This window comes from Procambarus clarkii, chromosome 1 (assembly GCF_040958095.1).
Source record: "Procambarus clarkii isolate CNS0578487 chromosome 1, FALCON_Pclarkii_2.0, whole genome shotgun sequence".
Lineage (NCBI taxonomy): Eukaryota > Metazoa > Arthropoda > Malacostraca > Decapoda > Cambaridae > Procambarus > Procambarus clarkii.
Genome location: NC_091150.1, coordinates 4,181,007 through 4,208,386, shown reverse-complemented (window position 1 = coordinate 4,208,386; position 27,380 = coordinate 4,181,007). Strand labels below are relative to the sequence as shown.

At 41.6% G+C, this 27,380-nt stretch overlaps 1 protein-coding gene and 1 non-coding gene across 2 annotated transcripts; one reads left to right on the top strand and one right to left on the bottom strand.

The window, feature by feature from the left end:
* The first annotated feature begins 5,690 nt into the window (after nt 1–5,690).
* TRNAP-UGG (transfer RNA proline (anticodon UGG)) lies at nt 5,691–5,762 on the top strand. Its single transcript has one exon. It is a non-coding gene; the product is annotated as a tRNA-Pro (tRNA).
* A 10,161-nt stretch (nt 5,763–15,923) lies between these two features.
* Nucleotides 15,924–18,140, bottom strand: LOC138356475 (uncharacterized). The gene has a single exon (XM_069312653.1). The coding sequence runs from the start codon at nt 18,138–18,140 to the stop codon at nt 15,924–15,926; it is 2,217 nt and encodes a 738-aa protein (XP_069168754.1).
* Between the last annotated feature and the right edge of the window lie 9,240 nt (nt 18,141–27,380).

The window sequence follows — 27,380 nt, the reverse complement described above, 5'->3', positions numbered from 1 at the left end:
ACGCTTTACACTGCCTACGTAAGGCCAGTCTTAGAGTATGCCGCCTCATCATGGAGTCCCCATCTGAAGAAGCATATAATGAAACTGGAAAAGGTTCAGAGGTTTGCAACGAGACTCGTCCCAGAGCTACGAGGGATGGGGTATGAAGAGCGCCTGAGGGAACTGTGCCTTACGACACTAGAAAGAAGAAGGGAGAGGGGGGACATGATAGGAACGTATAAGATACTCAGAGGAATTGACAGAGTGGACATAGACGAAATGTTCACACGGAATAGTAACAGAACGAGAGGACATGGATGGAAGCTTGAAACTCAGATGAGTCACAGAGATGTTAGGAAGTTTTCTTTTAGCGTGAGAGTAGTGGGGAAATGGAATGCACTTCAGGAACAGGTTGTGGAAGCAAATACTATTCATAATTTTAAAACCAGGTATGATAGGGAAATGGGACAGGAGTCATTGCTGTAAACAACCGATGCTCGAAAGGCGGGATCCAAGAGTCAATGCTCGATCCTGCAGACACAACTAGGTAAGTACAACTAGGTGAGTACACAGAAGGACCCCCCATCTTAAACCCAATAGATGCTCTACGTGCCCCAACCCCAGGTGCCCGAGGTGCCCACCTTGGGCACCCTCCCCATGATCTCCCTTCTCCCCCCCCCCAAGTCCTCCCTAATTCTCCATGCCCCTCCCTTCTCCCCCATCCCCAAGCCCTCCATACTCCCCTGCCCCCCTAACCCTCCAGTATCCTCCACCATCCTGTGCCCTCCCTTCTCCCCCACTCTTCTCAGCCCTCCCTTTTTCCTCATCCCCCCTCGCCCCTCCCTATCCCACAACCTCCCCCCAAGCCCTCCTTCCTTTTATGCCCCCCATTCCCCCTAATTACCCCGAGCCCTCTTTCCTCCCATACCACCCCAAGCCTCCCCTTCTGCCACACTCTCCAAAGCCTCCCCTTCTCATCCTCCCAAGCCTCCCCCACTCACCCACCCCGCAAGCACTCTTTTCCCCCCCCCCAAGCCCTCCCTCCTACACCACCCTCCCCGTACCAGATCCTCCCAGCCCCCGCACACCCCAGAACCCCCAGGTCCCCCTTCAAAGGCCCTCCCCATCCCAGTCCCTCCCTGTTTCCCTGCTTCATGGGAAGGAATAGGATCTGAGAAAGGACAGAAGAGAGTCAGCTTCAGGGTGATGTACTCGAACATAGATGGGATCACAAGCAAGGCAAGTGAACTACGGGAAAGAATACAAGAAGTGAACCCAGATGTCATCAAACTCACAGAAACAAAACTCTCAGGCATCATAATGAATGCGGTGTTTCCCCAGGACTACACTGTAATAAGGAAAGAGAGGGAAGGACGGGGAGAAGGTGGAGTGGCCCTACTAATGAGAAAGGAATGGAGCTTCAAGGAGATGGACATCCTGGGCTGCGAGGGATTCAGAGACAACATAACAGGCACCATGACATTGGGAGGACCAAAAGTAGTAGTAGCAGTGATATATAACCCTCCACCAAATGACAGAAGACCAAGGCAAGAGTATGACAACATCAACATAACTGTTAACACTATAATTGAGAAGGCAGTTTCTGCTGCCTATAGAAATAGATCCCATCTGCTCATCATGGAGACTTCAATCACGGAAGGATAGACTGGGAGAACAAGATACCACATAGAGGAGAGGATACATGGAGAGCCTAACTAATGGAGGTTGCGACAAGAAACTTTCTCAGCCAACATGTCAGGGAACCCACTAGGATGAGAGGAAACGATGAACCAGCGAGACTCGATCTAGTCTTCACTCTGAACGACTCCGACATAAGGGAAATCGGCTATGAGGCCCCAGTAGGAATGAGCGACCACAGTATACTGATGTTTGAGTATCTGGTTGAGGAAGGGTTACTGAACTCGAGGAGGGGTACTGAAAACAAACAACTGCCATTCCGAAAGGGAATCTATGAGGAGTTAAGAAAATTCTTAACAGATATAACATGGGGAACAAAGCTCAGGGAAAAGACGGCCTAAGACATGATGGACTTCATCATGCACAAGTGCAAGGAAGCAGCAAACAAGTTTGTCCCAGCCCAAAAGGAAAACAATGAAATGAAGATGAGAAACCCATGGTTTAACCAGAGGTGTAGGCTAGCTAAGCAGCAAAATAAAAGGGCATGGATCTATAGGAATAACAGGACACTTATGAGCAGAGAAAGATAAAAGAGTGCCAGGAATGAATATGTCAGGATGAGAAGAGAGGTAGAAAGACAATACTAAAATGACATCGCAAGCAAGGCAAAGACTCAACCTAAATTGCTTCACAGCCACATCAGGAGAAAAAAAAACAGCAAAGGAACAGGTAATGAATATAAGGATAGGGGCAGAAGGATTCACTACAAACGACAAGGAAGTGTGTGAGGAACTGAATAAGAAATTCCAGGAGGTCTTCAACTTAGAGCAAGGAGAGATTCCAGAGATAAGAGAGGGAATAGTTAACCAGGAACCACTAGAAGAGTTTAAGATTACCAGTGGAGAAGTAAAGAAGTCTTTACTAGAGTTGGATGTGACAAAGGCTATAGGTCCATATGGAATCTCCCCTTGGATACTAAGGGAAGGAGCAGAATGACTGTGCCTACCACCCTACATAGTGTATAACAAATTACTGGCAACAGGGGAACTGCCGGAAATTTGGAAGGCAGCTAATGTAGTTTCAATATACAAGAAAGAGAATAGCCAGGAGGCACTGAACTACAGGCCAGTGACCATAACCTTCATACCATGCAAGCTGATGGACAAGATTGTGCGAAGAAAGCTAGTGGAACATCTGTAGCGAAAGAACTTTGTAACACAGCATCAACATGGGTTCATGGATGGCAAGTCCTGCCTCACAGGGCTAATTGAATTTTACGACCAGGCAGAAAAAATTAGGGAAGAAAGAGGGTGGGCAGACTGCATATTTTTGGATTGTCAAAAAGCCTTTGATACAGTATCACATAAGAGGCTAGTGAAAAAGCTGGAGATGCAGGCTGGAGTGAAGGGAAGGTACTTCGTTGGATAAAGGAATACGTAAGCAACAGGAGACAACGAGTCAGTGTGAGGGGTGAGGTCTCAGATTGGCGAGACGTTACAAGTGGAGTCTCGCAGGGGTCAGTTCTTGGACCTATACGGTTTCGGATATATGTAAATGATCTCCCAGAGGGTATAGAATCGTGTCTCTCCATGTTTGCTGATGATGCAAAAATTATGAGGAGGATTGAAACAGAGGATGATAGTAGGAGGCTACAGGACGACTTAGAAAGATTGAATGAATGGTCCAACAAATGGTTGCTAAAGTTTAACCTGAGTAAATGCAAAGTAATGAAACTAGGCGGTGGAAACTGGAGGCCAGACACAAGATACACAATAGGAGATGAAGTACTTAATGCAACGGAAAAACTGAAAGATCTATGAATTGATATCTCACCAAACCTGTCTCTTGAAGCCCACATAAAAAGAATTACGTCTGCGGCATATGCGAGGCTGGCTAACACCAGAACAGCCTTCAGGAACCTGTGTAAGGAATCGTTCAGAATCTTGTACACCACATACGTAAGACCAATCCTGGAGTATGCGGCCCCAGCATGGAGCCCGTACCTTGTTAAGTACAAGACGAAGCTGGAAAAAGTTCAGAGGTATGCCCCTAGACTAGTCCCAGATCTAAGTAGCATGAGTTACGAGGAAAGGCTGCGGGAAATGCACCTTACGACACTGGAAGACAGAAGAGTGAGGGAAGACATGATCACCGCCTACAAAATCCTCAGGGGGAATTGACAGAGTAGACAAGTATAAACTATTCAACACTGGCGGTACGCGAACAAGGGGACACAGGTGGAAACTGAGTATCCAAATGAGCCACAGGGACGTTTGAAAGAACTTTTCAGTGTCAGAGTAGTTAACATGTGGAATGCATTAGGCAGAGATATGGTGGAGGCTGACTCCATACACAGCTTTAAATGTAGATATGATAGAGCCCAGTAGGCTCATGAATCTGTACACAAGTTGATTGATAGTTGAGAGGCGGGACCAAAGAGCCAAAGCTCAACCCCCGCAAGCACAATAAGGTGAGTACACACACACACACACACACACACACACATACACACACACACACACACACACACACACACACACACACACACACACACATTAAGGGGGCCTGGTAGCCTAGTGGATAGCGCGCAGGACTCGTAATTCTGTTCCGCGGGTCCGATTCCCGCACCAGGCAGAAACAAATGGTCAAAGTTTCTTTCACCCTGAATGCCCCTGTTACCTATCAGTAAATAGGTACCTTGGAGTTAGTCAGCTGTCACGGGCTGCTTCCTGGTGTGTGTGTGTGTGTGTATGGTGTGGAGAAACAAAGTAGTTAGTAAACAGTTGATTGACAGTTGAGAGGCGGGCCGAAAGAACAAAGCTCAGCCCTCGCAAACACAACTAGGTGAATACACACACACACACACACACACACACACACACACACACACACACACACACACACACACATGTAGATATGTTCAAATGTAGAGGTGTAAGAGCCCAGTAGGCTCAGGAATCTGTACATCAGTTGATTGACGGTTGAGAAGCGGGACCAAGGAGCCAGAGCTCAATCCCCGAAAGCAGCACAACTAGGTGAGTACGCACACACACACATTCACACACTCCAGAGACTACATTACAGGCACCATGACAATGGGAGGATCATCATCATGGGGGACTTCAATCACGGAAGGATAGACTGGGAGAACAAGAAACCACACGGAGGTGAGGAAACATGGAAAACTAAACTATTGTAGGTGGCGACAAAACGTTTTAAGCCAGCATGTCAGAGGCCGCATAAGAATGAGAGGAAACGATAATCAGCGAGACTCGACCTAGTCTTCACTCTGAACGACTCCGACTTAAGAGAAAACGGTTTCGAGGCCCCAGTACGAATAAGCGACCACAGAGTAATCACGTTTGAGTATTTGGTCGAAGAACCAAATGTACTCAAGGAAGGGACCTGAAAACAAAAAGCCAGCATTCCAAAAGGGGAACTACTAGGAGATAAGAAAATTCCTAACAGATATAACATGGGGAATCTCAGGGGAATGACAGCCCAAGATACGATGGATTACATCACGAAGAAGTTTAAATAGGCAGCAGACCAGTTTGCCCCGGTCCGAAAGGAAAAAAAAACGAAATGCAGATGAGAATCCCATGTATTAATTAGAGATCTTATCTAGCAAGGCAACAGAAAATAAAAGTGCAGAGAAACTATAGAAATAACAGGACACTTGAGAACAGAGAAAGATACCGGAGTAACAAAAATGAATACGTCAAGGTGAGAAGAGAGGCAGATGGGCAATACGAAAATGACATAGCAAGCAAGGCAAAGATTCAACCTAAATTGCTGCACAGCCACATCAGGAGAAAAACCAACAGTGTAGGAACAGGTAATTAAATTGAGGATACAGGAAGGCAGATTCACTACAAACGACAAGGAAGTGTGCAATGTTTACCAGTTGATTGATCGCATGTTGAAAACTATGCTTTGCTCAAGAAAAAAATTGCCTGCTTTAAATACTCGCATCCCGGGCTCGAATCCCGGACAGGCTCTGGTAATTTTCAATAAACATGTTTAATTCTAAAAAGGTTATTTAAATAACGTAACTAAACTCAAATATCCACGGCCTGTTGGTCTAGTGGTATGATTCCTGCTTTGGGTGCAGGAGGTCCCGGGTTCAACTCCCGGACAGGCCCTCAATATTTTCCTTCCCGAGGAAGTTAATTATACTGTAAAATTAATTCCTTATATTTTACCAATATTAAGAAATACACTATTAAACATAGGAGACATCATAAGACTTAATTTTAAGTAGCAAATCAGTATGATGCACATAATTTAAAATGTAACTAACTAATTCTGGAATATAGTGAAGGAAATTTGCAGATCCTCAACATTTACATGAAGAGATTCAGGAGAAAGCCAGGCAGGAAGTGGCGGACCAGCCGGGTTATAATGGATACGAGGGCCTCCAGGCAGCTCCAAGCAACAGCCTTGATTGATCAAGTAATCACACGACGAGCCTGGCCCCAGACCGGGTTTTGGGGCAGTAGACTTTCCAGAACCTACTTCAGGTATACACCAGGTATACTAAGAGTATACGCCAGGTATACCGCAGGTAACCATGATCAAATCCATCTGAACACACACGAGGTTCCAAATCTCTTCATTATTGAACAAACTATTGACTCGTGAATACTTTAGTGGTTCACCTGTTGCAACGTCGACCGTGTCTACCTGCGTCGACCGTGTCTATCTGCGTCGACCGTGTCTACCTGCGTCGACCGTGTCTACCTGCGTCGACCGTGTCTACCTGCGTCGACCGTGTCTACCTGCGTCGACCGTGTCTACCTGCGTCGACCGTGTCTACCTGCGTCGACCGTGTCTATCTGCGTCGACCGTGTCTACCTGCGTCAACCGTGTCTATCTGCGTCGACCGTGTCTATCTGCGTCGACCGTGTCTACCTGCGTCAACCGCGTCTATCTGCGTCGACCGTGTCTATCTGCGTCGACCGTGTCTATCTGCGTCGACCGTGTCTATCTGCGTCGACCGTGTCTACCTGCGTCGACCGTGTCTATCTGCGTCGACCGTGTCTATCTGCGTCGACCGTGTCTATCTGCGTCGACCGTGTCTATCTGCGTCGACCGTGTCTACCTGCGTCGACCGTGTCTATCTGCGTCGACCGTGTCTATCTGCGTCGACCGTGTCTATCTGCGTCGACCGTGTCTATCTGCGTCGACCGTGTCTATCTGCGTCGACCGTGTCTATCTGCGTCGACCGTGTCTACCTGCGTCAACCGTGTCTATCTGCGTCGACCGTGTCTATCTGCGTCGACCGTGTCTACCAGCGTCGACGTTGACCACGTCTACCAGCGTCGACGTTGACCACGTCTACCAGCGTCAACGTTGACCACGTCTACCAGCGTCAACGTTGACCATGTGTACCTATCTGTGTGTCATCATTACACTTCCGAGTAATGATGAGACACAAGGTGGCGGCGTAGACTCTCACAAGAACCTTAGACAGCACGTGGTTACATGCGAGTAATGATGACACACAGGGTGGCGGCGTCGACTCTCACAAGGACCTTAGACAGCACGTGGTTACAAGCGAGACATGCAGGGATAAACCAGGTGGTTGGTGCGACGTATCATACAGCACGGGGTCGCCCGTAGCGTTAACACAGCTGGGTGGCGAGTGAGGGTTCCCACACACGAGGGAGGAATTGGCCCGCGCTGAGCACTGGGTGGCGCTGCACGGTGTTGGTGGCACACGGTGTTGGTGGCACACGGTGTTGGTGACACACGGTGTTGGTGGCACACGGTGTTGGTGGCACACGGTGTTGGTGGCACACGGTGTTGGTGGCACACGGTGTTGGTGGCACACGGTGTTGGTGGCACACGGTGTTGGTGACACACGGTGTTGGTGGCACACGGTGTTGGTGGCACACGGTGTTGGTGGCACACGGTGTTGGTGGCACACGGTGTTGGTGGCACAGGGTGGCGGTGGCACACGGTGTTGGTGGCACACGGTGGTGGTGGCACACGGTGTTGGTGGCACACGGTGTTGGTGGCACACGGTGTTGGTGACACACGGTGTTGGTGGCACACGGTGTTGGTGGCACACGGTGTTGGTGGCACACGGTGTTGGTGGCACACGGTGTTGGTGGCACACGGTGTTGGTGGCACACAGTGAGTAGTGTAAAGTACGCCAATGACGTGCAATTTTGTTTTTTTCCCATGCACGTCATTGGCGTACTGGGTTTTACGAACCAAGTACGCCAATGACGTGCAATTTTGTTTTTTTTCCCATGCACGTCATTGGCGTACTGGGTTTTACGAACAAAGTACGCCAATGACGTGCAATTTTGTTTTTTTTCCCCCATGCACGTCATTGGCGTACTAGGTTTTACGAACAAAGTACGCCAATGACGTGCAATTTTGTTTTTTTTTTCCCATGCACGTCTTTGGCCCTGGGTTTTACGAACTTTTTTCAGCATGCGAGTCTTTGTCCACCTGGATTTTACGAACTTTTTTCAGCATGCGCGTCTTTGGCCCCTGGGTTTTGCAAACTTTTTTCAGCATGCACGTCTTTGGCCCATGTATTTTTCGTTACCTCCGTGAGATTCTCCTCGCCCCTGAAAATTTCGTTCAAGGGGATTAATATGCCGGTCTCTGGCGTACCCAAATTTCGTTACCCCAGTGGCCCATGCACAGGCATGGCCAATGGGCAATGACGTCATCTGCCAGCCAGACTTCAATTTGCCTGGGGGTAGGATTAAAAGGCTGGCTTCTGGCGTACCCAAATTCTGTTGCCCCAGTGACCCATGCACAGGCATCGCTAATGGTCAATGACGTCATCAGCTGGCCAGTCTTCATCTTCCCTGAATAAGTCAGTTTACTGAAATATCATGTCTGGCCAAGGATCGTGTATTGAGCATAGGAATGAAATCCATTCATATGAAACAAAGGGGAGCAGCACTGCAAGAAGTTATATGTATTTTCAAGTTCGTCCCCTGCTACCTGTATTTACCCAGGTCTTTTCCTAAATATAAAACTTATCCAATTTATTCCTATTCAGTGACATCGTGAAAAGCAAACTCAGGTATAGGGATAATGTATTGATGGACATTAGCATATAGGTGTGAAGGTATTACTGCACCTTACTGGTAAACTATGTATGACGTCACCAGACAACCAATGCGACCTTTGGCGTCCTACTGGCATGTGTATTTAATGTTATTATTATTCAAAAATGACTACAGTAACCATCCCCACCTAACCTAATCAGAGGTTTAAGAATATACATTGTATAGGTTTCTATTATTTTATTGGTAATAAAAGTTTACATTCTAGTCTTAACAGTAAAATTGTAATGGGGAACAAGCATAATATTTCAGATGTTGGTCATAGCAATCCCAGATCCTTGTAATATTTTTGTGAGACCTGTTCCTCTGCCACATCAAATCTGGAAGAAGAATAAATAGAAACCATATTAGCAACACAGAATAATAATAATAATAATAATAATAATAATAAATCAGCAATAATATGAAAGACAATATATAGCAAACATCTAGAAATATACTTACAGCTTAGTAATATGAGGAGTCATTACACAGCGATAGACATTTATCCTCTCCATCTATGCAAAATGTCTTTTTGCAGTTAGGCATTGCAAAATTAGAATAAGCAAATTGTATTATCTTCCTATCGTTCATATCATATTCCCCATATTCAAATAAAGTTTCAAATTTATGTAGTGCAGCTCTCAAGTTAAAGTTGCATAATTGATAGACGAAAAACATGGCATAGGCTCCACAATAATAGGAGTCCATGCTCTGTATGCGTTGTGTGAACATGTAAACTCTGTAATCTTCAAAATAAGAGAGGAATTCTTGTAAATAACGTGAATGGAATTCCATCTTCACCCCAAAACTGTCCAACAGGGCGATAATGGCTCCTGAAGGTTTATTGTGTACATACACAGTCATCCAATGACCCATCATCGTTGCAGGAGATTTCTCATCTAAAGTATTTAAAATAAATACCACTGGCTCTTTATTCAATTTCTTGAAGATTCTCCCTACATCGTTCGCTAAATAACATCCGATATATATGGCTTCTTCCCCTAAATATATATTTTTCAACCCATTGTTTATTTCTAAACAATTCATGTTTCTTAGGCTCTCGTTTCACAAATAATACGTCGGTCAGAATTAATTTTCATAACCCCAGTAGTAGGACCAAACAGCAGTATGACTTTATTTCCCACTATGGCTGTATTAAATTCCAATGTAATTCTTAAATTCCCTGTCGCTTCCAAGGAAACTGTGTCCTTTATTTCTTCTGGTAATAAATTAAAGACCAGCAGAGTTTGTCCTTTAACGAACGATTCGTAGGACAAAATATTATCTACATTAAATCCTACAGCATTCAGGACCGTATAATATAATTTCGAACATTTATGGGGGAAATCACACGCGATATTAAATAAGCTCGTGCCGTTCACCGAGATATATACGTTGCTCAAGGCGGAATTGTTGAAATATAATGGGTTTAAGGTATAATCTCCAGAAATGGCTTCCATATCAATAATGGCCATGTATAACTTCTCAGGGATTACTCCACCCCAGGGTTGGTCCATAGTTAGTGATTTTTGGCCCTGCCCTAGAATATAGGTTTTAAATAGGGTCTTATCAAATATATACGTTACTGCTCCATTATTTTGGGCGAGTGCTCTGTTAATAGCTAGTAGCCCAGAAGGGAATGGGGTTAATCTATCTATCCATAAGCGGGCCATATTTATATTATATTTATAATTAGCAGTTGCTGTATCACTGCCAATAACCCATTTATCACTATTTAACTCTAAACGTATTCTTACATCTACGTTATCCAGTAAATATTCGCTAATAGATGCAATATCCAGCAGTAATTTAAAGCACGTATAAATGCCGTGTTCTTTCATATTAGCCATTTTCTCATGCTGATCTATCGTGGTCGTAGCAAAATACTGCGTATCAATTTTATTGGGTATCGTTAGCGCCTCTTCTTTATAAAAATGAGCTAGATGCTTAAAACCATCAATTTTACTTCTGGAAAGAGTCGTTAGCAGCTTTATATACGCCCAATAAGAAAATAAAGAATTACTTTCAACTACTTGTTCGTTTAAATACACCACCACTGTTTTAAAAAGTGTTTGTGATAATCCATTGGCTACAGTCGCTTTTTTGCCCGAATCTATTGCGGCGTCAGCTTCTGTTAATTCTATGCCCACTTCTAGGGCTAGTGATGACATATCCAGGAAATGACCAGGTATGCCAGGGATTCTAAATTCGATATACGAGTCCTTAAATTTATTAATTCCTAAATTAACAGGTAAAATATCGATATTTTTCCTGCTGGCTATAGTGGACTCAATCATACGTGCTGAATTTAGTTTGGGAAATCCATCTGTTACAGCCACTGTGTAACTTTCCAAAGGGGATTGTAGCCCCGCTCCTAGTGTAGTAGTAGTATTCATGCTGGATGCTATGAGAGGAATGAATTGTAATTTATGCAAACACGTCATTATATCTCTTATTCTTCTTATTCTGTTTTGTGAAACTGCGAATAAGTGCTAATTTGGTGGCCTTAGCCTTTCTTTTAGACTTTTTCCGCCTTTTACCACCACCTAAAATCTGACGGCCAACTCCCTTCAATGACTCGATCCCATGCTTCTTCATTGACTTTTTAAAGGAATGTTCGCCTGTTTGCATGTCTTGCAATACATTCTGACCCATACTTAAGACGGCAGGAGCGAGGGTTCTCATTAAAAATGGCGCTGCTTTACGGGCTAAACCAGTGAGGAAACTGAATATACCACCTCCTCTTATATGACTCCTATTGAATATTCTAATATCACTCAGCCCACCTCCTTTATATGAGGCAGGTGGACTAATTAAGAATAATATTTCGTCTACAGACGGAGGGATGAAATTGACGCGCATTTTGTAGCTTGCAGATGAGTAATGAGGCTCGGAACTGTAATGACCTTATTATATAGACCCAATTCGGGGTCGTATATGTAAAACAGCTGTTGTGCTTCCTCGTTTATCAAAATAAATAGGAGTCCCATTAGGATCTGTCACTGCAATACTTATACTATCCAGTACATTTGTATTTAGAGGTTTATATAGTTTCCTATTCGTGCTTTCTCAACCCTGCAAAGACACTACGTCCAATATATTCACTAATAAATTTCCGTACATCGTAGGAGCAATTTTATCGCAATAAACACACAAGTAATCCATCATGCCCCTGGGTTGTGGAGGGTAGGGGCACGTGTCGGATATGGGTGTTTCATCCAAATAATTCTTGTGTACGTATATATCATAATTTTTATGCTGTTCAGTTCCTAAAACCTTGCCAATACTCGCCCCAAAAGATAGGGAAATCCTGCATATTGCTCGATTATCGTCATAATACAATACATTCTCATCGCTGCTCGCGGTATTGAACTTTACTCTATTGGAAATCGTTCCATATTTAATATATGCATCAGCATATCTTGGGAAATGCGTCTTATAGACATCAGACACAAAACTCAAATCGTTCTGTGAAAATATATGGGTAATTTCATTATTGATGGCGTATATAATTTCCTTTATGCCACCAGCTAAAATATTAGTTTTCGGTAGAAATTTGGAATGTTTGTAACTAATTCCTTTAGCATCTAGGTACATAATTCTCACGCGGATATAACTTTCCAGATCATCCGATCTTATTATGTAATATGACGAAGGCAATAATATATTCTGGAGACACATTTCGTAGGAACGTCTAGAATCCAGCACGAGTTGATTATACAGTCTATTTTCAAAAGCACTAGGTACATTATTAGGAAATAAATCTGTATTAGAAACACTAGTAGCGTAAATAACGTGGGAATCCATTGCTGGACTAAGAATGAATGAACTAAAAACAAAACAGAACATCTATTTAAACACTCACCTTTAGTAAGCTAACCATGGTGCTCCTCCGCCAACTTTAGGGCGTTTAGTTTCTCCAGCAGCTGTAGTAGGAGCATACACCCGTTTTCTTCTTAGTACCACGTCATCATTAAATACTTGTTTACGAGATTCTGTATTCCTAAACATTTCTCGTGGAGTTGAGGTTAAAGAGATGAATAATTTAACCAGCGGTAATTTTTCTCGTGGGAATACAGAGCGGTGAATTGTCATTTTAGTTAAAATATCATCAATTATGTTTATTCCAGTCGCTGGCATTTGCAGATTCCCATTGACGTCCCATTGCACCATCTTGCTTTCATCAAAATAATTCAACAGCGAAGTAGCATAATCATGATCTTTAGCTTTCAATTTTAAATGTACCAAATGTACTATTGAAGGATTAGCTCGTACTGAAACTGATGCTACTGGAGTACTTGCTGCTGGTGTTGGAGCTAGTGATGGCGTTACTTCTGCTTTTTTAACTACTACTACTTTAGCCGGTCCCTCATCGATGGATTTGCGAGGTACTAGATAATATTCTTTCATTTTTTATTTATTAAATAGCCTGGAAATTAAACTAGCAGCTATGGGTAATAATATACCGAGGATACTGCCTCCTTTACGAGTTAATAAAATACGCTTTTTGTTTGAAATTGAGGGTTTCTTGCAAGCCAGCGAATGCAAGGTGTCTCTGTATTTCTTCAATTTGACTATAACTTTCTTCTTAACCGGAAGCCTATTTTTCAGAAAATTGTTGAAAATCTCTGACAAGCAATGAATATGTGGTTTTTTAAACTGAACAATCAATTTTTTCCTGGCTGAGGAATTGAGTTTGCTCAGCAAGGTCACCAAGTCTTTGTACTTGTATACTAATGGCTTCTTCATATCTTCAACAAATCATCAGCATCAATCCACTGATCAAATGAAGAATCGTAGCCTTCGTACCTTACTTTATACTGTAATTTATTATTGGGTAATGTACGTTTGCGTAGGACCTTCTCAATATTAAATGCAGCTGGTAAATGGGTTAGGGTTAATTCTTCCTTATAAAACCCTCCGTCAATGGGCTTGTTATTCAAATCTTGTAAAAAATATAATGGGATAGGCTGGCTTTTATCTATACGAATAATTCTGAAAATTTCTTCCGTGTTTTGTCTAGCAAAACCTTTCTTGAATGTCGAAATTCTGTTGGAGAGAGTAATGCGAACTGTGTCCCCGACAGCTAGTAGCGAACTAAGACCTGCTGTAGGTTTGTCCTTACTTTTATACATGAGATTGAACTGTTTCTTTATATCTTGTGGACGAGATAAAGCATGAACGTCAACTGGAGTCCGACCACCTAACCCTCGGTGGGGTGCTGTGTTATACGCCTTTATGATATCAGACAATATGGGCAGATATCTCGAGGTATTGTGCGCAGTCATATATTTATAAATCTTAGTTTTCATGGTACGTATAAAGCGTTCAGCGATGGCGGCTTTTGTTTCTTGAGAAAATACGCTATACAGTTTAATATTTTTAGCTGCAAGCATTCGTTGCATATGAGAATTATAAAATTCACCTCCTCGATCTGTATTTATTTTACGTATTCCTTGGAAATATGAGGATTCCAATATGTTTTTCAGAGCCTTACTCACAGTCTGTCCATCTTTGCGTTTCAGAGGTGCGACTTGCGCATACCGTGAAAAAATATCGACACAGACGAGAATGTATTTAATATCATCATTGTATTTGGCCAATAATCCCATTTCTGCTAAATCACAAGCTAAATATATACGGGGTTTAGGACTCAGCACCTTTCTTCGTTGAAATTTGCGAGGTTTTAATGCGTGCAAAGTGTAAGCTTTAGACGATTTCAAGTATTCTTTGACATCTGATAAAGTAATATCTGGCTTTAGGGTTTTAGCTGCTTTATACAACCTATTGACCCCCCCTAACCCTCCTGTGGATGCGGGGTTATAATAAATTTTATCTAGTACGTGCTCCATCTTCTAATAAAGTGATATCGGATTGTATGGTTTTAGCTGTTTTATACAACCGATATACCAACCCCCCTAACCTCCCCTTGTTGTTGTTGTTGTTGTTGTTGTGGGGGACACATCCTATACACCCAACCCCCCTAACCTCCCCTTGTGGTTGTTGTTTAGTACATTCACCATTGATAAACAATTTCGTATGGATGCTCACCAACAATATTGCTACGGAAGGTAATGCGTTCAGGGGTTTTCACTCCTAAATCCACCAATAAATATCCATAAGGTTTACTGATGGCTTTCTTGTAGATATCCAAAAGCTTTTTAGAATCTTGTTTTCCAAATAACTGCCGTCCTTAAGTCTCAATTTGAGCTAAATCTCTAGATTTCACTAATATGAAATGGGAGGCGTTTAAACTGATACTTCTAGCATATTTCCCAGAGAAAAATATATTTTGGGTAATGAATATGCACGAAATAGCAAGATGTCTGCCTTTAGTGAAGATATCAGACACAATTTTGGAATTGGCAGATTCGATGAACAAGTCATCGATAATAATTAAAATAGGCGAATCATCTGTACGTTCATCTAAAGGGTTAATAATTTCAGGTTGAGCAATTATTTTCTTGTTAATTACTGAATCGTCTAGCAATGCTCTGTAACTGCCGCCACATATAATAATACTGGAGAATTGCAGATGGTATTTTTGTACGAGTTTAGTGCACAAATGAGATTTTCCGCCATTGGAAAATCCTGCAATGATTATTCTGCTAGGTTCATTGAAAATATCGAGTTGATCTTCAGTGATAGGTGAACTATCCATGTCTCGTGTTGAGTTTGTACTGACATAAGAAATGATAAGGTTATTATATTTATACATCAAAGCATACATTTCATATTTTTATTTTTGCATAGAACATTTTCAAAACATAGGTTAGGGGGGCACGGTTTTATAAAAACATCAAAGTATACATTTCACAAACTTTTATTTTTTTTATGTACAACAGAACATTTTCAACATAGATATACAACAGAACATTTTCAACATAGGTTAGGGGAGACTGCATTTTCAGAACATCAGTGATGAGTCAGGGGCCCCGCAATTTTTCAAACATCAATGACAGGTTAGGGGAGGTAGCAATTTTCAAACATCAATGACAGGTTAGGGGAGGTAGCAATTGTCAAACATCAATGATAGGTTAGGGGAGGTAGCAATTTTCAAACATCAATGTCAGGTTAGGGGAGGTAGCAATTGTCAAACATCAATCTCAGGTTAGGGGAGGTAGCAATTGTCAAACATCAATCTCAGGTTAGGGGAGGTAGCAATTTTCAAACATCAATGTCAGGTTAGGGGAGGTTGCAATGTTCCATCACCAATTTCTTCAGTCACTAATTGTGAGGATACGTCTTGTTCACCAGTGCATCGCGTTTTCCCCACATATTGAATATGGGATGGAATCCACGTCTCACAGGACGTGCAGCAGCAGCAGGTGCAGGTACATCCTCCTCCTCCTCCTCATTCTCTTCTTCATGAATTTCTGCTTGAGGTATATCGGGGTGTCCATACGCCAAAGACTGTGTAGGACTCAGTACATAACGTTTATCGTCAAAGGCGGACAATCCACGTTTTGTAGTGAGACAGGTACACATACGGCCTTTAACATTCCTAATAGATCTGGATTGGAACCTCTGCCCAATATTTAACTCTAAAGCACTTTGGAAAGCAGCATGAGTGAGTTTAGACTGATGATAAGTGGGAATTCCTTTACAACGACAGATCTGAACCTGATCTTGAGTGAGAATTGAGTACATTTTAGGCTTCAATGCAATGAGTTCTTTGATAATTTTGGCTCCAACTTCCGATTTTAACAAACCTAGTTGACCTTTGCGAGAGTCATCGAAATAGGGATTTTCAGGAGGGAAATTGCTGAAATCCATATGCGGAGATAAAGGCAGTTTATTTAATTCCTCAAAAGCATTTGGACAGCTTAATTCAATCAAATACGAATCTGTATCCGTATACAGCAATTTAGCTTTGTCTCCATAATGAGCTTTGACAGTATTGTACCAAAAATCATATAGGATCCTCTTAGCTATTTGCAAGATCTGGAACCCCAAATAAGTTGGTGTATTGACTTTAAGTGATTGTTTCTTAACTGTGCAAATGACTCTATCTTCACTTAACAAAATGCTCCGTTTGAAGAACGGATTGCGTGCATGCTTTTGGAATTTGTCTCGTGATGTAACTAAATAATGCTGATCGCCATATTTACTCACATTCGTCAAACTCTTGCCGTAAATTGCATTTGATACCAGCTTGAAAGCTTTACCCTTAATAGCGCAAGGTGTATTTGCACGTTCACGAGCATTTGTTTCGACAAATTCCTTAAGGTACTTGCTCTGTTGGAATTCATAAACTGCATTTACCTTAGCTACTTCCAATCCCAATTTCATCATCATCTGAAGCAAATCTAAACTCACCAAGTAATCTTTTTGAGGGAGATGTGAGGCAATTAATTTATTGTTTTTCTTGGGGAGTTTGCGATCTTCGGTATTTAAAATATGTTTGCTATAATCGGAGAGAAGATCAGTAGAAATATTAGCATGTGACAGGGTTAAAGGTAAGTCATCGGTGTATCGAGCCACCTCAGGTGCGACATGCTTGGTATCACACATGACCCAATACCCTTTATCCCCATCACATGTAATATTTTCCAATCCTTGTTGGAGCCAATCATTGCATTCGGCAGCAGATAATTTACGGATCCCACCTTGAGGAAGCAGTTCTGTCATACAGGTGGCGTATAAGCCATTAAAATCCAAATACAGAATATATTTATTGGTGCTAGAAGGATCAGCACCCGTATGCTCATTTTGTACACTTGTGTGTTGCCGCACAACAGAGGTAAATCCGCCTCTTAGATTCCTGCGCAATACATCGTACAAATGGGGATCAGAAATAGAGTCCAAGACAACTTGACTCTTAAACAAGAAAGCGTCCCATGCAAAACTAGATAACGAGACATAGTGTGTAATGTCTAACTTGTACAGCTCAAGCATGGTCTTGCGCCATACAGTAAACACATCACACAATAGTCCAGTATCTACTTTCAAATAGACCTTTAAGTAATCCCCAATGGTCTTGCATTCCGCTAATCTAAAGACTTCTTTAGCCTGTGTATAATCGGCCTCGCTTATGGCCTCGTGCTTTAAACTATTGAAAAAGGCTTCGGGAGGAGGAAGAGCCGGTTCATTTAATTTCTCCAAAGATGAAATATAGTCATAACAGAAGACCTGTTTGCCTGTCTTTAATAAATGGTGGGCAGCTACAGGGACGTCATCTAGCATAACTGAGGTGTAAGTGGTGGGTTTACCTTCCTTAATATGTTCTTTAGCTAGTTTTTCCAGCCCACCATTTAGCAAAGCCAGACTATCCATAAACCGAAGTTTACCGATATCTACTTTCATGAACTTAAATCCATCTTTGGAGGCAATGTCAATTTCACGGTTAGGGACGTTAGACAATTCATTTAAAATTACCCCGAGGTCATAAGCAGCATTGTGAGAGAATGTGTATAAATATTTATATGAGTTTCTGCATAACATGTTGCACCTTTAGCAATAGGCAGCTAGATAATTATTAAATTCAATAGCATGATCATGATGACGGTGCTTGTCCATAGCTGATTTAAATGGACTATAACACATTTCACATGTGGTCTGACGACTATAGGCTTGCCAATGCTCACGTGTCATAGATATTTTGTATTTAGGCATGGTAGATTTGATTCTCTTCCATGCTTTCTCCAAAGTATCAATGAAATGATTCACAGGGTCATCCCCCATATACGTTAATTTATCCACTACCTCCAATTCCCTGTTGATGATGATAAAAGCATATGCCACAGCTTTGTGACGCTTCTCGATCATACCTTGGGGATTGGAGGGGTCCAACAAGCACTCGAAATCATAATATGCCGTGTGAGACGGTCCATAAGTACGACCGTAATTTTGGAATTTGATTTTATGACCTTCAGGGTAAAATTTCAATGTTTGTTTAACTTCACATGACTCTTCATGATCCCGCATAGCATCAGATGACAAATGAATTAAGCATGAATGACAAAAAATATGATTGTTAGGAATATTATATGTATTGTTGCGCATGTTGCGAACATATTGATTGAAATCTTTAATGAGCACAAGATGCTGATCCTCTAGCATGAGCAATGGTACTTTAGGTGCAGAATGTTCCCTACCTTTTCTAGCTAAGCTAATGTAGTACCGGTTATCTTCACGCGTAAGCACATAAATAAATATACTTAATTTATTTATACTTTCAATTTTATTTATATTATCATATGTTATGGGAATTTCAATATCCTCACTCCAACGGACAAATCTAAGACACCACCTGGCTGACTTGGAACATCTGCGGATATTACCTAATGTTATCCCCTGAGCTAGACATATATATGCAGCTAAACATTGGATCAAACATATATTTTGCTCCCCTTTAGGATTGAAAACATAATGTCGACCACGTAATTTATCTGGATAAGGTACGTATTCTCCTAGACGGATGGGATGCTGAACAGCTATAGAATTGATATAAAATCCAGAAATGCTCTGTATACCTAGACTAGAACCTTCTGTCTCGGCAAAGAACTCTTCTAGCTTATTATCCAATTCAGCAATCCATTGGTCTACGACAACACTAGCCTCATGCCTAGATACAGTGCGTTGCTCTGCCCTTATAGGTAATTCTCCCTCAAAATCAGGTTCATTTTCTTGATTAAGCCGTTGTAAATTAAATGTAAAATCCGGGTATATCAAGAGGGCAGGAGGGAAATTGGGATGAACGGCATCAAACAAGGATTCTATTTGCTGAATAAAATAATCACGATATATAGTCAAATAATGGGCAGGATCTCCTTGGGCAAGATCTGGGATGCTATATGAATGGCGTATGTACCCTCCATTGAAATTATTTATCACTTCAAGCACTTCGGGTTGAGGAGGAGGCAGTAAAACATCTACCTGCTGCTGCTGTTCCTGAGGTGGTGGCGGAGAATTAGCGATAGGCTGGCTGGCTTCCATATCTGAATCTGCTTCCCAAACCAGATGCAGGGAATCGTCATCATCACCCTCTAGATGGCTACCTAGAGTAAAAAGAATTGAGATTTTTAATAAAAAATAATATAAATTTATTATAGGAATGTTCATAAAAATAAATAATGTAAAGTTATGGGAATAATCATTGAGGATGATACTTACGATTTGGACTGTTCCTGCTACTATCTTCTAATGGCGGTGTATGAGCTTGACTAGTGCTAGGCACTCCCCCTCCTCCTCCGCGAAGATATTCCTCCACTACCTGCTGAGTTGGCGAGCCTAAAATCATACAAATGATCATGTGAATAATTAACGATGATAAATTAGATATTTTTATAAATATATCTGACAAGAATTGGGGATGGTATTGCAGAATAGTGTAATTGACTTACTTTCATATTGGACGCTTTGGTGCGATGATGCTTCTGAGTACTCTGAATCAGAACTAGTATAAGACTCGGGGTCATCTAGATACATGTAAAATGGACATGCATCGGGGTGGCCACCTGTAGATTTTAATTAATATATATAGTTATACATATATATATTTTTATGGAATGCTGCATAGATGTATAGCTCTACAGCCAACTGCAAATACTAATTCACATATAAATTTAGCTGCTATTGAACAATTTTCTATAGTATCTAAACATATACTATGACTCCTAACAGATGTTATAAAAACAATGATACTTACGGGTAGCACAAATCACTTTGGAGCACGAGGGACAAATCTTATCATAATGTCCACGAGATATCTCAGAACATTGCACACAGTAAATAACGCACTGATGCCGAGGATTGGCGGTGAAGGCTATTCTACATTCACCACATTTTGCCTGGCACAGGTGGAATGGCCCTAGTTTAGGTGCCTTGCAAAGTTCACAAATATTCATGGTTGAGTTGATAGATACGAGACAGTGAAGTCGGATATTGCACAAGTGCTGGAGCTAGTTCAAAGTGTTAGCACAGGAAGCCTGAGTTGAACTGTCCTTTGGGCTGGGGGGAGGTCCTTATAAGGTCAGCTTGCCTGCTGCCAGATGTACGATTCTGCTTAAATTGTTGTACGACAGTTGGGCTGCTGATATACTTTGCACTTATTACAAAATAATAATTACAGTCACGGTTGATTAAAATGTATATTCTTAAACCTCTGATTAGGTTAGGTGGGGATGGATAGTCTAGTCATTTTTGAATAATAACATCAAATACACATGCAAGTAGGACGCCAAAGGTCGCATTGGTTGTCTGGTGACGTCATACATAGTTTACCAGTAAGGTGCAGTAATACCTTCACACCTATATGCTAATGTCCATCAATACATTATCCCTATACCTGAGTTCGCTTTTCACGATGTCACTAAATAACAACAATAACTGTTCTGTAGAATGTATTTGTTTGTTATAAATAATATGTTAGGTTAGGTTAGGTTAGGAAGGTTTGATCAGGTTTATGAATAACAGAAAATATAAGCAATGAGCAAAAATACGAGCTATTGTAGCTGAATATCAACTCTGATGAAGCACAGAGTATAGGTGAGGTATTAAGCTAGATTAAGAGTTCACACTTATGTGTGAACCTCCTGGGATCCGCATTTAGCCCGTTGACGCCTCGTGACACATTAGGGATGATGACGTCACAAAAGGTGGTAACTGCAGAAGGCCTTATTTCAAAAATATGAGAGGCTTGCTTTTACTGAATGAGTTTTTTTTTATTTGTTAAATGCGATAGCATGGTATGGGAGGTATGTTTTGAGCGAATGTGAGATGCGCATAAGGATAGGGTCACTACTGAACTCGCATTGAAATCACCAATGCCCAGGCCTCTATTTTTTAATATAAACGACTGATAGCAGTTTTATTTTTTTGCCCTATGCATAATAAACGATCCTTCAAGAAAGATTGTCAAAGCTCAAATTACATTCTCTAGAACGATGACGAAGAAGAAATAGGGGTGACATGATAGAGGCGTGACTGAATGGTCATAGTAAAGGGGAATATTAATAACCTATTATACGTATCAACGTGAAACAGAACAGGAATAAATTGGGTAGGTTTTAGATTTAGGAAAAGACCTGGGTAAATACAGGTAGCAGGGGACGAACTTGAAAATACATATAACTTCTTGCAGTGCTGCTCCCCTTTGTTTCATATGAATGGATTTCATTCCTATGCTCAATACACGATCCTTGGCCAGACATGATATTTCAGTAAACTGACTTATTCAGGGAAGATGAAGACTGGCCAGCTGATGACGTCATTGACCATTAGCGATGCCTGTGCATGGGTCACTGGGGCAACAGAATTTGGGTACGCCAGAAGCCAGCCTTTTAATCCTACCCCCAGGCAAATTGAAGTCTGGCTGGCAGATGACGTCATTGCCCATTGGCCATGCCTGTGCATGGGCCACTGGGGTAACGAAATTTGGGTACGCCAGGGACCGGCATATTAATCCCCTTGAACGAAATTTTCAGGGGCGAGGAGAATCTCACGGAGGTAACGAAAAATACATGGGCCAAAGACGTGCATGCTGAAAAAAGCTTGCAAAACCCAGGGGCCAAAGACGTGCATGCTGAAAAAAGTTCGTAAAATCCAGGTGGACAAAGACTCGCATGCTGAAAAAAGTTCGTAAAACCCAGGGCCAAAGACGTGCATGGAAAAAAAAACTAAATTGCACGTCAATGACGTACTTTGTTCGTAAAACCCAGTACGCCAATGACGTGCATGGGAAAAAAACAAAATTGCACGTCATTGGCGTACTTTGTTCGTAAAACCCAGTACGCCAATGACGTGCATGGGAAAAAAACACAATTGCACGTCATTGGCGTACTTTACACTACTTACACACACTAGGGGGCTTTATAACTGAGTGGACAGCGCTCTCGACTCGTAATCCTAGTGTCAAAGTTCGATCCCCCGGTGATGGCGCCAACGAAAATCAGCAGAGTTTCATTCATTCATGATGCTCCTCTTACCTAGCAGTACATAGGTACTTGGGCATTAGACACCTGTTACGGGCTGCTTCCTGGGTGTGTGTATGTGGAATTTTTTTTTTATTAGCTAGTAAAAATTGATTGATTCACAGTTGAGAGGCGGGCCGAAAGAGCAGAGCTCAACCCTCGCAAGAACAACTAGGTGAACACAACAAGATAAATACTAACTAACCAAGATCTCGTATAATCTACTACATACGCTACCACCTCCCCCAGTACCTCCCCACCTCCCCCCACTCCCTAAATCACTCTACCTAAGTCATTAAAAATATAAAACAAATCAATTAATACACAAAAAATACTAACTATAAATAAAGGAACCAAATTTTAAACATACAGCGACTCCAGCGTGGTCTAGTCGGAGGAGAACGTGTTCTCATCTGGATAGATTGCGATCGAGCCTGTCGGAACGGTTGTGTAACTGCAGGGCACAAATATTTGTGTGTGTCCCCTCCTGTAGCTGCCTCTGTTTCGACAGGTTCCCTGGATAGCTGGAATTGGCCTGGCCCTAGGAAAGTGGGGAAGGGGTGAAATCCGTTGGGCCCACGGATGGATACCTTGGATCCATAGACCTAGGGTAGGTCTAATCACCTGGGATTCGAACCCACGGTGGGAATAAGGGAGGAGATTTGGGGGAGGAGGGGACACAAATGGTTCCTGGAACCAAACCTCACATAAATCCGGACACTCACACACACACACACACACACACACACACACACACACCCTTATCCGAACATCCACAGGGACACTCACACACACACATCCATAGACTGTGATAAGGGAGACCATCTGAGGGGACACAGATGGCCTCCTGAAACCACAGATGTAACCGGACACATAATCATCCGGACACTCACAGGGACACCCACACTCACCCGGACACTCACAGTGACTCACACACTGACACACATCCATAGACACAAACTGTGATAAGGGAGACCATCTGAGGGGACACAGATGGCCTCCTGGACCCACAGGGTCCATATCCACAGGCTCAGATCAATATTTAAATATACATATATATTTATATATGTATATATATAAATTTTTTAAAGAAAATACACACACATATATATATATATATATATATATATATATATATATATATATATATATATATATATATATATATATATATATATATAAACAATAAGTAAATACATGACGAACTAAAAATCGAATCATAACACTTATTAAATGAATGAAAATATAATAAAAAATAATAAATTGAATAAAAAAAATAAAAAAATGTCAATGACACATAAAGGAATAAAAATATTTTATTCATAATTATTATAATACAATATATATATTATAAATATATTTATATATATATATATAAATATATATATATATATATATATATATATATATATATATATATATATATATATATATATATATATATATATATATATATGTCGTACCTATTAGCCAGAACTCACTTCTCAGCCTATTATGCAAGGCCCGATTGGCCTAATAAGCCACGTTTTCATGAATTAATGGTTTTTCAACTACCTAACCTACGTAACCTAACCTAACCTAACTTTTACGGCTACCTAACCTAACCTAACCTATACAGATAGGTTAGGTTAGGTTAGGTAGGGTTGATTAGGTTCAGTCATATATCTACGTTGATTTTAACTCCAATAAAAAAAAATTGTCCTCAAACATAATGAAATAGGTAGCATAATAATCATTTCATAAGAAAAAAATTAGAGAAAATATATTAATTAAGGAAAACTTGGCTTATTAGGCAAATCGGGCCTTGCATAGTAGGCTGAGAAGTGCGTTCTGGCTACTAGGTACGATATATATATATATATATATATATATATATATATATATATATATATATATATATATATATAGAGAGAGAGAGAGAGAGATTTTTTTTAAACCTAGAAAGGGTATCACCTCTAGTGCAAGTGTAGGGACCCATAGCCTTGGAGAAGAAAATAAAGAGTACTCAGAGAAGACCTTGTGGATCCTCACTGACCACCTTGATACTTTCTTCTCTTCTCTAATATATATATATATATATATATATATATATATATATATATATATATATATATATATATATATATATATATATATAACAATATATGGCTTGGGAACAAGATTGAATGGTCCCCAAGCCAATATGCAATTGAAAACTCCACACCCATGAAGGATTCGAACCCAGACAGCCAGGAGAGCTCTTCATCCCAAAGAGGGGGGGGAACAGGGGCAGTGGTGCAGGTGAAACAGGGATGAAGAGGGGGAACAGGGGGAGAGGTGCAGGTGGAACTGGGATGAAGAGGGGGAACAGGGGGAGAGGTGCAGGTGAAACAGGAATGAAGAGGGGGAACAGGGGGAGTGGTGCAGGTGAAACTGGGATGAAGAGGGGGAACAGGGGGAGAGGTGCAGGTGAAACTGGGATGAAGAGGGGGAACAGGGGGAGAGGTGCAGGTGAAAGAAGGATGAAGAGGGGGAACAGGGGGAGTGGTGCAGGTGAAAAAGGGATGAAGAGGGGGAACAGGGGGAGAGGTGCAGGTGAAAGAGGGATGAAGAGGGGGAACAGGGGGAGAGGTGCAGGTGAAAGAGGGATGAAGAGGGGGGAACAAGGGGAGTTGTACAGGTGAAAAAGGGATGAAATGGAGTGAAGGAGGTGCAGGAAGGGGGGCAGAGAGTGTGATGTAGGAGGGAGGGAGGACGATGGGAAGGGATGGCGGCGGGAGGGAAGACTACATGATGGGTAAGAAGGGAAGGTGAGTGAACGAAGGGAAGGACTAGCAACGGGAGGGAGGAAAAACAGAGGGAAGGGCGAGAGTGAGAAGCGGCGGAAGACATGAGAACGAAGGGATGGATCTGCGGCGAGAGGGAAGACGATGGGAAGGGCGGGATGGGAGAGGGGCGGGAGTGGGAAGGGCAAAAGGATGGAGGATGAGCAGGTTTATGAGAGGGAGGAAAAGGGATGGAGAAGGTGCCAGAACGAAAGGAGGGAGTTTGGTAGTAAAATAGGAGAGGGAGTGGGGAGGGTGTTGATAGATGGTTATGATAAATGGATAGATTAATGGAAAATTTATATAGGTAGATAGATGGATGGATACATTGATTGCTAAATATATATATTGACGGATAGACGGATGCATAGATGAGTTGATGGACGGAAAGACAGATGGCTATATGGATGGATAGAAAGATGAGTTGATGGACGGATACATGGATAGATAGATGTATATAATGATAAATGGTTGGTTTAATGGGAAGATAGATTGATGGATTGACAGATATAAGTAGATAGATAGATGGATACATTGATGGATACATTTGTGCTAGGTGAACAGTCGAATCAGGTTAAAGAATATCTTTCGATTTGCTATTGCATCAACCGGGATTCGATCGGGGACTATTAGGATTATAACCATCGAACTCTCTCCATTTAGACGCTACGCCTCCAGTTTGTGTGTGTGTGTGTGTATGTGTGTGTGTGTGTGTGTTTGTGTGTGTGTTAGTTAGAGAGAAATAGATGTAGTAGATATAAAAGAGGATAAATACATTTATTTAATAGGCGGGGTCCAAGAGCTAATAACTCGATTCTGCAGATACATATAGTAAATATAAGGATAAAACACACACACACACACACACACACACACACACACACACACACACTAGTTGATAATGGACTGTTTTGTGTTCGTATCCATGTGTACTATTGTCATGACCGACAGACACGTGAAGCTATATGTGTTTATGTGTACCTGTAATTAAACTGACATGTGTACGGTAATTATCTGTATGTGTCCATTTTAAAGGTACATATTAGTGAATGTTTATTTACGTAAGTTGATTGACATATGTACGTATGCGCGCGTTTAGTGTTATTGTAATTTATATGGTTAACATGTATACGTTTGAATGACATAGTTTCCCATTATTGTCACATTTTTTGTTACTGTTTCGCTGTTCACTCTCCCTCTCTGACCCCCGTCGACTAATTGTGCTCACGTGTGTTTGTTCAAGGTACGGTAACCATTGGCTTTTTACCCAATAATTTGCAACTATTTGCAAACAAACATTTCTAAAGAACATCTATGTTTCTGATAAATATTCTTTTTCCTAACATACAAGTAAATCACACAGTACCTAACCTCAGTCAGAAACACTTTTCTTACTATCTCTCACAACGTCTTTTGCATATATATCCAATCTTAATAAATTTATAATTTAAATTCATAACTGGCAACCCTCTTCCAGCGCCTTAAAGGCCACCAAACATCATTCTTTTCCATTAACCTCTCCCAAATTATCTTTTGCACCAATACACACACTAGGGGGCTTTATAACTGAGTGGACAGCGCTCTCGACTCGTAATCCTAGTGTCAAAGTTCGATCCCCCGGTGATGGCGCCAACGAAAATCAGCAGAGTTTCATTCATTCATGATGCTCCTCTTACCTAGCAGTACATAGGTACTTGGGCATTAGACACCTGTTACGGGCTGCTTCCTGGGTGTGTGTATGTGGAATTTTTTTTTTATTAGCTAGTAAAAATTGATTGATTCACAGTTGAGAGGCGGGCCGAAAGAGCAGAGCTCAACCCTCGCAAGAACAACTAGGTGAACACAACAAGATAAATACTAACTAACCAAGATCTCGTATAATCTACTACATACGCTACCACCTCCCCCAGTACCTCCCCACCTCCCCCCACTCCCTAAATCACTCTACCTAAGTCATTAAAAATATA

Excerpts from the sequence above, each read along its gene's own strand:
- LOC138356475 (XM_069312653.1), bottom strand. The coding sequence starts at position 18,140 with ATGTTATGCAGAAACTCATATAAATATTTATACACATTCTCTCACAAT.